This window comes from Protobothrops mucrosquamatus, unplaced genomic scaffold (genome assembly GCF_001527695.2).
Source record: "Protobothrops mucrosquamatus isolate PMUCROS unplaced genomic scaffold, P.Mucros_1.0 scaffold1795, whole genome shotgun sequence".
NCBI classification, from domain to species: domain Eukaryota; kingdom Metazoa; phylum Chordata; class Lepidosauria; order Squamata; family Viperidae; genus Protobothrops; species Protobothrops mucrosquamatus.
This window is the reverse complement of record NW_015387933.1, coordinates 14,060-29,924: the sequence shown is the minus strand read 5'-3', so window position 1 is coordinate 29,924 and position 15,865 is coordinate 14,060. Positions and strand designations below refer to the sequence as shown.

At 34.4% G+C, this 15,865-nt stretch overlaps 1 protein-coding gene across 1 annotated transcript in view; it reads right to left on the bottom strand.

Annotated features, from left to right (window-relative positions):
* SMCHD1 (structural maintenance of chromosomes flexible hinge domain containing 1) overlaps positions 1–15,865 on the bottom strand; it is a 73,316-nt gene that overhangs the window by 43,795 nt on the left and 13,656 nt on the right. The window contains exons 13-22 of the mRNA XM_015823194.2: positions 14,866–15,063; positions 13,551–13,664; positions 12,061–12,167; positions 11,292–11,374; positions 11,040–11,153; positions 7,489–7,566; positions 7,273–7,392; positions 6,266–6,410; positions 1,554–1,650; positions 993–1,065 (exon numbers count right to left, since the gene is read on the bottom strand). Coding sequence (XP_015678680.1) covers positions 993–1,065; positions 1,554–1,650; positions 6,266–6,410; positions 7,273–7,392; positions 7,489–7,566; positions 11,040–11,153; positions 11,292–11,374; positions 12,061–12,167; positions 13,551–13,664; positions 14,866–15,063 — 1,129 coding nt within the window. The remainder of the gene's footprint in view (positions 1–992; positions 1,066–1,553; positions 1,651–6,265; positions 6,411–7,272; positions 7,393–7,488; positions 7,567–11,039; positions 11,154–11,291; positions 11,375–12,060; positions 12,168–13,550; positions 13,665–14,865; positions 15,064–15,865) is intronic.

The window sequence follows — 15,865 nt, the reverse complement described above, 5'->3', positions numbered from 1 at the left end:
AACATCCCATACACAGTGCTTTGGAGGAAACTACATGAAAATTCCTAGGCTGTAAACTGTGCTAAAAGGTTAACTGTCCCCCCACACACCCATTCTCCCCCCAAAAGATGGCAGCAGTGGCAAAGCATTTATGGTTTGGACATGTCCATGTAGTCACCAGGAGTCGGCTTCACTGAAGGTACTTTTTTAAAAAATGTTTCTTACATCCAACAGTGAAAGAGCATGCTGAATACTCATTGGTATTAGTTCACTTCAAATGGTCATATAAAATAACTGGAACATTTTAGGGACCATTTGAAAATAAAAAGACCTCTTTTAGTGAATGTTACCAATTCCATTTTTTTTTAAAAAATGCTAATGTAGTGTTTAAGCATTCCAGAGTTCTATATGGCTCAACATTTTCTAGTCCTTTCTCTCACAGTAAACCTGAACAAAGATAAGGCTTCTCATTGCCCAGACATTGTCAAAGGCAAGTTTTTCAAAAAGTAAAAAAGAATCAGAAGGTTTAAGTCCAAAATACATGTGTGTGTGAGATCTAGTAAGTGCTGACTCCTAGCTGTTGCCTGGACAAATCCCTAAGGTTTACTTGACAAAATTTAGGAATTTCTTTTTATCTCCTTCCTTGAGTTGAAAAAGAGTGACTGGCTTTGTGCCTACAGCAGGATTAGAACTCACAGCCCGTCCATCAGTTTCTGCCTGATACCTTTAATACCATACCAAACTGACTCTCCTCTAAAACACTTACACTTATTTTTTTCCTGAAATATGACAACTCAGAACTCTCAATTTTTTCATATTCAATTTATTCTCTTGAAATTCAGTACAGCTTTTTGTGCTATGTTCATGTTAATCGGCCAGGAAAACAAAACCACAAAAGTTGATCTGATCTATGCCAAAACTGGATTCTAATGTATCTAAAATGTACTTCTCTTTGTAAATCATTAATATCATTTTCAACACATGCTTTCATATATTTCAAATATTTTACTTACCTGGGAGAAGTTTAATTTTCAAAACTTGAGATTCTTCCTTTAGACCAGGAAGAGTGATCTTTAGAATAAAATTCTATTGAAATGATAAGATATAATAGTAATTAAACACTTGTCTATCTCAGGTCCTTGGGAAACATATGAAATCCAGTATAAATATTTAACTGATTATGCAACCAACAACATATAACTGTGTTTGACTATTTACTACTTATAGTGAATATTCTTAAAAAGCAATTACGTAAGCATATGTTTGCATCTTTACTTGTAGTACATATTATTGAATACCCGCAACTATTGAATAGAGATTTTTTAGCTCCTTCCAAACTCTGCTTCAAATTATATTCAGATTATCCCATCATTTGAAAGGCATGCCACTACTTTAGATTCATAATTTATCAAAATCAGTTTAACTGAACAGGTATGCAAACAGCTTTAAATGCTTTAGTAATAGAATAAAATAGAATAAAAGGTTTGTTGTGATAGCTGCAAATTCTATTTTAAAACTATCCATTAATTAGATAATTAAAAAAATTCATTTTGTATTGAAAAAGATTAGCTTACCTTGCCTTGGTAATTATTTACAAGGCCTGTAGCAACTATGTCTTTAATGACACAATTTGGTCTTCTTGTTATTTCTTCATACTGTAATGTTAGACCACTACAAAATAAAACTTAAAAATCAATGGAGATCAATAACAGTTGCAATTTTAATTTTAGTTATCATTTATGAGATAAATGGTTATATTTCAGTATCTCTAATTCCTCTCAGAGACCAGATAGTATGTGTGAAAGATATAGTCCTCACAATCTGTATTGTGTTATAGGCAATGAAAGGTAAAAATGAGAAAAAAAGTGTCTGGCTTTGTAGTGGCTGGAAGTTTTAACCCTTCAATTCCTCTTTTTGAGAAACAGACAAATCTCACAAGAAATAAACAAATAAAAGCTTTATTTTAAAAGAAGATACTATAAAAACATATTAAATTTTAAACACTCAAAATGTAAACATTCAGTGTTGAATGATTGAGCTGCAATTTGATAAAAGAGGAAAAGAAAAATCTCATATGACAATATAATGTCTGAATAGACCATAAGATGGCAATAATACATTACAAATAGGATTTCTCTTAATTATACTTATTCTTGATTTATTTGATTTATTTGGAGACTGAATTTGCAAAAGTGATTCTGTATGGCTTAGTCTTATTAGAATATTTTGCAGAGAAAAATGCTAAATTTTCTGAAACATGACTAAAACATTCTTATGGTACTGGAGAAACATTCATATCATGTAACAGTGGGAAGGACCTTGGAGCTGTCCCCCCTCCCCCCGGATCAATTCATAATGCATGGGAGAAAGCAATGATAAACCACTCCTGTACTTTTACCAAGAAAACTACATGGATAGAAAATACAAAATGATGGACAATGTACTGCTGGTATGATGTGCCCCTCAGATCAGATAGCATTCAACATCCTACTGAGGAAGAGCTGAGGGTTTTTTTGAGTACTCATGGTGTTATGATGTGGCTAAATTAAAGCCTTTGGGATGTTTAGTTCCATATAAGAAAAAAAAATCTGAAGTTACAAAGATAGAATTGCAGTAGGAATGTAGAATTTGAAAAGCATGAACACAGAAAAGCTCAACACAGTAAAAGATGAAATGAAATGACTATAAATTGATGTCTTAGGTATCAGTGAGTTCAGATGAACTGGGATGAGACACTTTCAGTCAGTTTTTAATCATAATATGAAAAACAAAGAAGAAATAGTGTTGCTTTTATAGTTATGAAGGATATAGCAAGAATAGTACTTAGCTACAGTACAGTCAATGACTGAATAATATTGGTTAGTTTTCTAGGGCAACCTTTTAATATAGCACAAACTTTAATATAGCACTTAGACTTATATACAGCTCCACTGTGCTCTATAGCAGGGCTTTTCAACCAGTGGTACCCGTATCATCTGTGGTACTTTGCCACGTGGCAGGTGGTACGCGACCATCCTAGAGAAGTGTAGCGGGAGAGGGGAATGAGCCAAAGTGACCCAAGCCTGAGGGAGAGCCAGCTGCAGGACTGTCTGGGCTCGGCAGAAGCCCCAGGAACTGGCAGGGCTCCAGCTGATTGGCTCCAACTGATTGGCACTTCCAGAAGAAATGCGGAGCTGGAGGTGAACTGAAGAAAAAGGGGGAGGGAGGAGAGCTATAAAAGAAGGTCATTTGGGCGGGAAAGGGGAAAAAAAGACAACAGGGAAAGAGAAGGAGAGCTCAGCAGGCAGGGAGGAAACAGGGACAGGGAAGAAGCAGCAGCTGTTACTGGAAGAAAAGATCCCTTGGTTCGTTTTCTCCAGCCAGGAGAATGCAATCAGCGCTGATGAAATGAAAAGCCAGCAGATGAGCATGTCAAAAAGGAGGTGGGTTTATTTAGTTATGGATCAGCTGGCAGCTTGATTGGGTTACCATAAGGATTTTTGTACAGTTTTTATAGCGTTTTGTAATTCAGAGGCTCCTTTGTGTGCTTTGGTTATTGGAATATTTTAGTCTGTATTTTAGGCTAGCAATGAGTCCAAAATGTTGACTTCCGTAGGTTTAATCCCTTTAAACAAATGTAATTAGTTTTACCCCCTTGAGCCTGTCTATGGCTTTTAGAAAGTTTTCGTTGAAGGTAAACAGGCTTAATTTAAGGCTAAAGCTTTTAGCAATTGCCGGAGCCTTTCAGTCTCGAGTTGTAACATTGTGACATATGACATGCCTGAGGCAGCTTAAAGAAAAAAATAGAGGTTATGTGTTTCTTTATTTTGTGAGCCTTTCTTGCTTTGCACTTGATTCCTGTGTCTTTAAGGGTGCAGGGAAGAGACGTTAGCTCAGGGGTCTACAAACTTAGCAACTTTAAGACCTGTGGACTTCAACTCCCAAAATTCCTCAACCAGCCATGATGGCTGAGGAATTCTGGGAGTTGAAGTCCACAAGTCTTAAAAGGACCAAGTTTGAAAACCCCTGAGCTAGTTGGTAGTGGTGCATATTAATAAACATGGATAAATTCATCATACATTTGTCAGTGCAAAGGAAAAGTGATTCAGCAAAGGAACAGCCACCAAAGAAATTAAAACTAGTACTTTTTTCCTTTTTTTCTACAGTTTGTGATACTTTATTAGACTATAGAATAAAATACAAAAATACAAAAGCAAATAGTAGGACACAGTGGGGAGGGAAAAGGGGGGAAAAGTGAGGGGGAGAAGGGAAAAAGAACAGACTTCCTCTGTTGCAGCAGAAGGGAGTATTAACATTGAGCCTCAACTTTTTACTTTTCCATAATATTATAAACTAGCCATTTCTATAACAACAAATGAATCTAATCAGTAAAACCCAAAATCCTCCCCTCTTTTTTTAGTCATCAGGTTTTTGACACCTTGCTAAGCACTAGTGGTACTCAAATATTGTCATGTCCTAAAATGGTACAATCTGTGAAAAGGTTGAAAAGCCCTGCTCTATAGCTCTGTCTAAGCACTTTACAGAGTTAGCATATTGCGCCCAACAATCTGGGTCCTCATTTCACCAACCTGGGAAGGATGGAAGGCTGAGTCAACCTTGAGCCTGTCAGGATCAAACTCCTGGCAGTGGGCAGTCAGCCTGCAGTACTGCATTCTAACCACTGTGCCACCAAGGCTCCTTATGATTATTTAAGTTTATCTTCCAAGCACCAATGCAGAAGAGATTGATTATTTACTTGATCAAGTTCAATTTATAATCAATGGAACCTGCCAGCAAGATATGTTGTGATTGGTGACTAGTTGGAAACTGGAAAAAGGAAAATGTAGTTAGATTGTATGGTTTAGGAAACAAAAATGGAGCAGGAGACCATCTTATTAATGTCTGCATTTCTGTGATTTCATAATAACATTATTGTCAAACAACCAAAATGCCTCTATATATGGACATCCCCAGGTGGAGTACATAGAAATAAAATTGACTATATTATTGTTGGAAGGTGGTGAAGGAGCTCAATTATATCACCAAAGACGTGGCTGAGTACTAACCGTGGAACATATCAGGAACTGCTCATGTACAAGTTCCAAGTAAAGTTAAAGAAGAAGAAAGCTGCTTAGGTTCCAAATCCAAATCCCAAATCCTGCTTTCAAATCCTGAATCTGATTGTTAAAGAACCAAATTATGGAATAAACTTAAAGAAATTATTAAGAATGAATGTGAAAAAAGACTTCCCAAAATGAAGAGAAGAAAGCAAACTAGATATCAGAACAACCCATGGAAATTGCCAAGATAAGAAAAGCCAAAACTAAGGGAAACAAACATCTCAGGAACTTAACAAAGAATTTCAGAGAGCTATTAGAAGAGATGAGAAGCAGTATTTAAATAATATTCATAAATTGAAGATGGAAGCAAATATGGAAAAATAAGTTCTTCAAAAGATCTCTGATCTCAGGAGGTATGCTATGCCAGTGGATAGACAGTAACCAATTCAAAGAAAATCAGAAGATGGAAAGAGTATACGGAAGCTTCCCTCAGTAGAAAGATATCTTAGAAGATATTCCCTACCTACATGTACCTCTAACACTAAAGGATGAAGTTAGCTCAGTACTCTGATTATCAAGTCAGAAAGCCATATAGGAATATCCACTGAAATATGGCAAGCAGCAGTCAAGGTTTTAACCAAGCTATGCCAGCAATCTGAGGAATGACACAGTGATCAACCAATAGGGAGAGGCCAATCTATATTTCATTACCCCCCCCAAAAAAAGACTTAACAGAATGTGCAAACCATCACACACACACAAGAGTAAAATACTCCCAAATCTAGCTATTTATCTGTAATTGATTCAAGATTTTTTTTTAAAAAAAAAAAGGGAGACAAGAACATAGGAGAAAAAGAAGAGGGAATTGTATTTCCTTGAAGAAAACAAGATAAAAGAATCCTCAGCTGTTTGCTCTACAGAACAGTCACACATCATTGCATGATACCATCCATTCATACCTAAGAAAAACTTGTCACATCCATCATTTTATATATTCTCACTTTATTAAGAGAGCAGAAAAAATTAACTACGATAGAAGCATTTTCATTTCATTCCATTCCGTTCCATTCCCCTCCACTTTCCCTGTAATTTGCTGAAATGTAAGATATTTTAAAGGAAAATGTTCTAATTTTAGGACAACACAAGGCAAATAAATAGTTATGAAACACAAAATGCCCAGCATTCACACCAAATTACAGTCATACAGCAATTTTTTCTCTATGTTATAAAAATGAGATAACTATTACCTTGCTTCAAGGCCTGGTACAATATCTTCCGTCAGTTCAGTGGAATGTCCAAAGGCATCCTGGACATCTAGAGGAATACTGAATGGATGCCCTATCCGAAATGGAGGATCCAAAATACCTATTGAAAACTTCTGAGGTTTGCCTTCTGAGAAAAAAAAAAAAAAAGTCAACATCTTAGTTGAGACTGGAATTTTTCAGTCACACCATTGATGGCTCTAGTCACTTTTTGCTATCATAATCAACTTTCAGTTATAATTTTCTGATATATAAAATGAAGGAGAATTTCTATTATCTGAATTAAAGGCTATTTCTATTTCATTAGGTAAATTTCGTGATACGTATCTTTAGAAATACAGCAGATCTCCCTAGTGCTACTTACAATCCATTTTTGAAGTTCTGACAGCTCCAGCCCTCCCACAGCCAGGTGACAGCATTTTGGATGCTTGACAACTGGCTTGCATTTATGACCATTTGCAGGCTCCTGTAGTCACATGACTGCAGTTTTCAGCATTTTTTTTGCCAGTTTCCAGCATTTACTTCCGATTTTTGCACATTGCATATAATGGATTTTTTTACACAACCATGATGTTTGATTAATGAGAGGCATAAAATTTTTGTAAAATCAGGCATGGTCAGGTGGTGATCTATTTAACAATTGTCACAACTTACAACCTTAATTCTGGAGTCAATTACGGTTGTAAGTTGAAGATTATCTACTGTGCATCTGATTGTATTAAAAAATATGAAATCTAATACAAGTAAACAGTAGATTTGAAAACAGAGTACATCAAATAAACTTATCTGTGTGTCCTTTCATTCTAGAATGTAGTTCATATAACGTTCTGGAATATAAACTGACAGCAAACTGCACTCCTTACTAGCACTGATATTGATACCTAGTTTGGGTAATGAAATGTCTGCAAGAAAAGAAGCAAGCTCAGAGAGCACCAAGGACCCCTCATTTCAATCCTGAGCTACAAATATTCTCCTTTATTGGTAAAACTTACCTTTTACATGAAATTCAAATGTTTTAGATGGAAGAGGAATTCCTGCATAAGTGTCTGCATTACTTTCATTCAACACCACTTGCAGATTTAGCGTGTAGGTTCCAAGCTTAAAAATATTTTCTGTATAAAATCAGACATAAATGTTAAATTTAAGACATCAAATATTATTCAACTGTGGGATATAGTCAAATAAACAAACAAACAAACCCCACTTACCCATTTTTTTGAACCAGTAAGGCCATTTCCCTCCATGTTGACTGATATAACAAAAGAGTTCCTGATTTCCACCAGGAGCTTACAGAAAGAGAGAGACAAACATTTTATATATTTATATATATATATTGTGTATCTGCTGCCTGCCTGCCTGCCTGCCTGCCTGCCTATCTATCTATCTATCTACAAAATTTTTCCAAATGCATTAGAATTATCTATAATTATCAATAATTATCTATACATTACTTACCTTACCTGCCTCCCAAATATATTAGTTTTCCAGTTCATTTTTTTCTCCTATTAACTTTCCCTCAATCTAACATATTTTAATTTCTGTAACTACATTAATGACATTGGTACATTCCTTATTTCATTTCAATATATAATATAGCTGGTTTAAAATACAAAAGAAACAAAATTCAGTACCAAATTGTAAAAGTAATTTACAATTGATTTTAATATATAGGTAGAAATTATAATAGTGCTGAATGAATGGAATTTACGACTGGCCCTCAAAGTTGTGGCCATTGCACTAGCCCTGCAGTCGTGTGATCAAAATTTGGGCAATTGGCATCCTGCTTTCATTCACAATTGAAAGGTGAGCTTCAATTCCCCCCCCCCTCTACGCTATTTGGCCGCCATGCACTTCGCTGTCTCTGGCCAAGCACACTGTCATGTGTCTGATTAACAAAACACTTAAAAAGACTTTCAGGCATATTTTTTCCCTAAAAGCATTTATTAAGGTTACAGAGACGTCAGTACGGCATGGTGGAAATGCTTAGATCTGGATTCTTTTCCGTTACACATACATTCTAAGCATTTTTCCCCGCCCCTATTTTGGGGTCATGGTTCACATCTTCCAATTAACTTGGAAGATGTGATTTACTTCCGGTTTCTTTTTCCTGGGCTTTCACTGTTGCCTGATTTAACTATAAAAATACCAGACAGTTCTGCATATTGTCAAAGCAAGAATATACAGTATTTGCAGCGTTGACACACACCTTGCCAGCAGCAGGAGGAAGAAGATAGAGGCCAGTTGAGGATAGTCGATGCAACAGGGGTAGTGGCGTGTAGGGTAGTGGGTCCAGGGTAGCAGGGGTGGTAGAATGCAGGGTGGCCAAAAGAGCAGATATGGGGAGATAGACAGGTGGGGGGGAGAGTTGAAATGGAAGCAAGCACAGCAGGGTAGGAGAAACATGTATTCCTGGCCTAACGGCACAGTCCTGACCTAACAACTGCAACCAGGAGTACTGAAACTGCTATTGCTAAGTGGTGGAGTCTTGTCATGTTTTGTCTAACGACCATATCACTTAGCAATGAAAATTCTACTCCCAATTAAGGTTGTTAAGCAAGACTATCTGTAAGTTGGCTGAAATAAAACCAATTCAAATGTTTAACAATGGAAAATGTAACCTATTTTTATTTAAGAATTAAAATAACAATTTTTTTTCTTAAAGTGCATTAAAAAGCAGCCATAGATTAATATTATCTTAGGAGGGAACTCCACTGAATAGATAACATAACAGTGAAAGCCTTTTCTGTAGCATTTATTAGTGTTTACTATTCTGAGTAGCAGGTTAGTAAACAAAGTTTCTGATATTTCTTAAAGCATGGGCTTGTTCCTACAAGGATAAACTTTCAGTTCAGTTTTTTTTAATCTGGGACATTTTTCTTAAAATTTAAAATATTTTTCTGGGGTAAGCTTTTATTTGCAAATAAGGAAGGGAAGGCAGGAACTAAAAACCAATGTGCAAAAAGAGAAGAAATGATATCCAAATGCTAATGAAGAAACAACCTGGTCTGGCACGATACATGAAGGTAGTATAAAAGGCAAACTCTTAACACTCATTTTCTAATTATCATTACTTTGACAGCACAATATTATATGACATCATAAAAACATTCAAGATTTTTTTTAGATTTTTTTATTCTGCCTTTATTACTTTTATAAATAACTCAAGACAGTAAACTCTTTTCTCCTCCTATTTTCCCCACAATAACAACCCTGTGAGGTAAGCTGGGGTGAGAGTGAGGGACTGGTCCAGTCACCTAGCTCAGAGGCCCCCAACCTTTTGGGCACCAGGAACCGGTTCCGTGGAGAGATGTTTTTCTGCGGACCGGAGGGTGCATGGTTTTGTGTGCTGCCTGCATCCCGCGGATGGGGCTTTGCTTGTTTGTGTGGACTGGTTGCTGGTATGTCATGGCCCGGTACTGGTCAACAGACCGGGGATTGGGGACCCCTGACCTAGCTTTCATGCCTAAAGCAGGAATTAGAACTTAGTTTTCCAGTTTCTAGCCTGGTGCCTTAATCACCAATTCTAAACTAATGCGTATTCATGGTGTCAAGAATATAAGATAAAACACTGTGACACCATTTACATATTTATTAGCCACAATCTCATAAAAATTACTTGGAGTTGCTATGCATAAGCAAAGCAGTTACAACTTGTAAAATATGTTTATGCATATAATTAGAACTTTTGTTTTCATAAAATATTGGCAAGTTTATAATTATAAAAAATCCACTTATTGAGACTTTGTGATAACATTGATCCTTGTATGGTTGTGGGCTAAATTTCTTGAAACAATATATATTATACATGGCTGAAGGCAAGATAATTGTAAAAACCTATCAAAGAAATACACTGCATAAGAGACTGTTATGCAAAATACAAAATGTTACATACATTAATATGTATACTTGCCTTCTTTTTTCAACCTTAACTAATTAAATCTGTTTGATGACTAACAGAGGAATCTATCCATGTAAATATGGTTAAACATAAAGTACTACTTAACTCTTAATTCCCCCCTTTTTAAAGGCAAAATTGTAATTCCACACAAAACGTACTGCAATTTTTGCCTTCAAAAATGGAAATGGAAATGAATACAGGTAGTACTAGGTTTACAACTATTCATTTAGTAACTGTTTCAAGTTACAACGGCACTGAAAAATGTATGACTGTTTTTCACACTTACAACTGTTGCAGCAACCCCATGGTTACATGATCAAAATTTGGATGCTTGGCAATTGGCTCATATTTATGACAGCTGTTTCCGGGGTTATGTGATCACCTTCTGTGACCTTCTGATAAGCAAAGTCAATGGGGAAACCAAATTCACTTAACAACCATGTAATTAACTTAACAACTGCAGTGATTCACTTAACAATGTTGGCAAGAAAGGTCATAAAATTTGGTAAAACTCACTTAGCAACAGAAATTTTGGGCTCGATTGTGATCATACATCGAGGATTACCTGTATTTGTATATTATATCTGCATGTTGTTCATTATATTAAAATTCTAAATCGTGCAAAAATTCTAAAACATATTCTTTATTCTTTATTTATTCTATTTATATGGCCACATACATGTAACTCTGGGTGGGATTTGGGCTACCACATACATACCTAAATAAATAAGTGATCAAAATTCAAAATGTTTTGCACATTAGATTTACTGTTGTAGCATAGTGGCAACAATCTGAGCATCTTATTTTAATATATATTAATCCATTAAAATAATGTAGGAAAGATATAACTTGCATGCTTACAGTGCAAAATAAGCTTAAGTTGCACAAGTAATTTCTTTGATCCTCCTTGATTTGGTCCTGGAAGTTTTTGCATAGCCTCGCCTTTTTTATTCAGTATTTCAATTTTTAGAACTCCTTAGGAAAAAAAAAAGCAACCAACATTCATGAAAAACAAATTGAATCAGGTTTTAAATTACTAACTGAAATAACAAGCAATCCACATATTTATGAGAAACAAGTTGAAATTAAGCTATCTCTGAAATTAATACTAACCTATTTTAAATCCTGCACACTTAGTCTCATTTGGTAATAATTCATCTCCTTCAGGCCATGTTATTGACAAACTGTTAGGAAATCTAGCAAGAAAAGAAGTGTTAAAAATCACTTTGGTGAAATAGTTACATAAATGGCATAAATAAATAAATAAAGTAAAACACAGAGGAATTAAATTAACAATAAAAATGCATCTAATTACTTAGGTAATTTTCTTCTTTAATAAAATATAAACAATATAGTAATTTGTTCAGCCACTGCAGGCTATAGCAGTGTGTCAGCTCCAGGAGATCTCAAATAGATTAAAGTGAGTTAATGATTAGATGAGAAGGGACTGGGAAAATCTCAGGGTTACAGATAAGACTGGGAAGTTGAAAAAAATCTGTTAGAAAGCAATGGTAAACTTTTTTATTGTCAAACAATGCTAATGGTCATGTCTATATGGTCACAAGGAATCAAGCTTGACTCAATGGAGTCTTTAGTTTAATATGTATTACTTAATTATTAATATTAACCTATTACCGATTGCATAAAATCTTAGCAAGAATTATCGACCAAAATTCAAGAAAATGTCATGTAAAGTGGTGCTTGCTTCAACAAATGAAAAGTGCACAACATGGGAGAAAATTTCCCCCCTCAAGAATATTATTTCAGATATAATAAAACTATGCAGCTTATCAATTTTTAACATAATGTTTAATTGGGTGACAGGCTAATATTTACTTTTTCCCCCAAAATGCAACATTATTTATTAGCTATACAAACTTACCGAGCCATTTCTTCTTTAATATATTTTTTCACTACTGCTTCCGACACCGAACGATCAAGTTTGCATATTGGAATGATCTTTATTTCATTGTACAATGCTTGAGGCTCCTAAAAATTAATATATTTATAGGGAAGTAGAAAATTATCAATATCTACGTATATTTATGCATATCTTTTCTTATGAAGACTTTGAAATTTGAACATATCTAAGTAAACTATTATATTCCCCTGTAATTAAATGCAATATCAAAGATAGCATAATTTTTAATATTCCCATTTTTAACTATTTGTCATAGAAATTAAAACTACTAAGTCAATTTATTGGTGTATTTTCTAATAAATATTTACAGATTAAAACACTATGTATTAACTGGGGAGACATTTTTAAAGTACTAATTTTATCTCACAACTTGTTTATGATTATAATTTTTATATTGTCTCTCTAAGAATTTATTAAAATAATAAGCAATCATGGCAAGCACCAAGCACCATTTTGCTATCAAGTAACATTTTTCTGTCTCACACAAGAATTAGTTTTTAAAAAGCTGTTTGTTACCATAGGTATGTACTACTTAAAGATCAGATATTTTTGGAGTTATTTTGTTTTGTGAACATTTAATCTACAAACACTCCTCTTCCTTATATTTTTTCAAGTTTCTCTTCATGAATATCGTTTTCTTATTAAGCTTTGGATTATACCTGGCAACAATCTTATTGAAACTAACTCATTATTAGATAATATTACTGAAATAAATTTTCCCTTGTTTACCGTTTCTTCCACCTGCACCTTCTTCTGTACAGGTAGTCCTCACCTGTGATCATAATTGAGCCCAGAATTAGTGTAGTAAGTTTTTTGCCGACATAAGTCGTGGCACCCACATGACCAAAAGTAATTTTCCAGTCTTTCCATTGCAGGAATCACATGACTATGAGATGCTGCTATGGTTGTAATACACTAGCTAGATGCCAAATGCCTGAATTTTAATCACACGACCACAGAGATGCTGCCACAGCCACCTTTTCAGTGCTCTAACAATTGCTAAACAAGGCAGTTAATTGGTAAGCAAAGACTACCTGTAATTTTAGTTTCTTCAATACATGTACCGTACAATTCCATATTGATTCTAGTATAATACACTACAAAAAGTTGTGGCATTTTAGAATTGGAGTGGATAAATGTTTGGTGAAAAAGGCTATGGATTCATGATGGCTAAGTCTTTATAACAGAGGCATTTATTTCTTAATATAGTTGCTTGGAAGTAGATAAGTGGAAATCCATGGGAATAGAATTCTGGATTACATAAACCAGGGGTTCTCAAACTTGGACATTTTAAGACTTGTGGACTTCAACTCCCAGAATTCTGGGAGTTTGAGGACCCCTGACATAAACTTTGATCCAATTCAGTACAGTTCTTACGTTACATTTTTCCTATTCAGGCTTGAATCAAACATATAACTGGATTAATTTAAAACTTGAAGCTATTTACTTACCAAAGCTATCTGAACATCTCCACCAGTAGCATAGACATCTCCATCATGATGTCCATATAGATAAAAATGTTGAATTCTTCCATGATACACAGGAACTTTTTTAATTGATCTCACCTAACACATAAATAGCATTTACTTTTTACATAAAAATTTAACTTAATCCTAAAAATAATTTCTATATTGTTATAATTTGTAAAAATATCTAACTTTGTCATAAATGTAAATAACAAATAAAAAGATTCATTAATATACTTTGGTTTACGATAAATTTTCAGCAATAATGTTTGGCAAAAATATTTTCTAATACAGTTCATAAAGTCTCCTCTTGGGCAATAATACAAAAGACAGTTTGCTAGGGAGCAAATAGCTTTAATAATAGGGAGTTATAACTAATTGCGGTATTTATTCTTATTGTAATGGTTAGAAATGGGATTGTTTCCAAAGAAAAAAGAAAAAAAAATCCATTTCAGATTGTCTTAGGATTTTCTTTCCAGGATTTATAGGGTTTAAAACTTTGTGAACAATTTTCTGCATGTATATGACTAAAAACATGATCTGTTCCCCACACAAATCCTAAAATTAAATAAAAAGAACTCAGTTAAATAAACAAAACTGAAACAAAAGTTTTGGTTTTAGTACAGTTTTTAATTATATTTTAATCTGTGTATTTTTTAATTTTTTAAATTATTTTTACTTGATTTATAACTTGTAAGACGCCCAGAGTCATCTTGCAGGGGAGATGCGCAGCATAAAAAATAAGTAAATAAAATGAATAAAAAATATCACACTTGAATTGCTAAGTAAAGGGCCAGTTTCTAGCAAATTTTTTATTTAGAAATCTTCTGAGATCCACATAGACATTTTCCAAACTAATTATGGTAGAAATAGCTACATCTCAGTTGTCTGGTATGCGCTTCTCTTGCAAGGAATAACTAGTGGGGAACACTGCGCTGTGGAAAATGGTAGAAAGCCAGGCAAATGTAAGTAATAACCTCATTATCTCATCTTCACATAACTAGACAACTTACAGCCACTATTAAAGCCATTTTATGAATATATAAATCTTGTAATGGCAACATTTTTTAAAAAGCACCAATGATATGCTCTCAAAAATCTTAATGTGTTCTCTAGCTGAAAAAAAGGAAATTAATACCCAAGATATTATTTCCATCCATTTAGCAAATTTTATCAATTTAAGAAATGATCCAACTTTTTTAATTAACAAAGAAAAACAGTTTTATTTATATTAGGTTATACAGAATTCACAGCCCATCAAATATACATTAAGCAATCTTTTCAAAAGTAATTAACTTACCAAATGTCCAGCTTTATATATATTTCCATCCCATTCAATTGCCAAATATTTAGCCCAAGGACTCTGTTTTCTTTTAGAGATCTGATCAGTACGTATAACTATTCCTTTAAACTGAGTAAATTTGATTTGTTTATCGTGTTTTTCATGGCAATCCTTGAGCCAAAATGTAAATTCTCTATCAATTTGCATTCTCTGTTCCTGTGGAAAGTTATGTATATGTATTACATGTACAGTTTTTTCAATTATTGAATGATTATTGTTGAACAAAGCTTACTCTTCTTGCGTTATTTGTTGCAGCCTAAAATAACTGATGTGTAATTTCCCAATGTATATCTTAAAAACCATACTTATCATTCTAATCCTGTTTTAAAAAGGTGGTCAGGACAATAAAACTAAAGAGGCAGTGACATGTCCATTGTGTCTGATTAGGAATTTTGATTTATATTCCCTCGTATCCATACAGGTGGTCCTCGACTTACAGTAGTTTGTTTAGTGACCATTCAAAGTTACAATGCCATGGAAAAAAGTCACTTAGGACTGTTTTCCACACTTCACTGTTGCAATATCCCCATGATCACATGATCAAAATTCAGATGCTTGACAACTGACTCATATTTATGATGGTTGCAGTGTCCGAGGGACATGTGATCATCTTTTGCGATCTTCTGACAAGCAAAGTCAATGGGGAAGTCTGATTCACTTTACAGCCATGTTACTAACTTAACAACTGCAGTGATTCACTTAACAAGTGTGGCAAGAAAGGTCATAAATTCACTTAACTATCTCCCATAGCAAGAGGAATTTTGGGTTTAATTGTGGTTGTAAGCCAAGGATTACCTGTACTTAGTATTCCAAGTCTCAGAAATCATTACAACCCTCTTTTTGTTACACTCTACTCTTTTATATATATTTATAAACTGAAATGGTGTAGGGTTCCTGCCTGGGCAGGGGGTTGGACTCGATGACCTCCAAGGTCCCTTCCAACTTTATTATTATTATT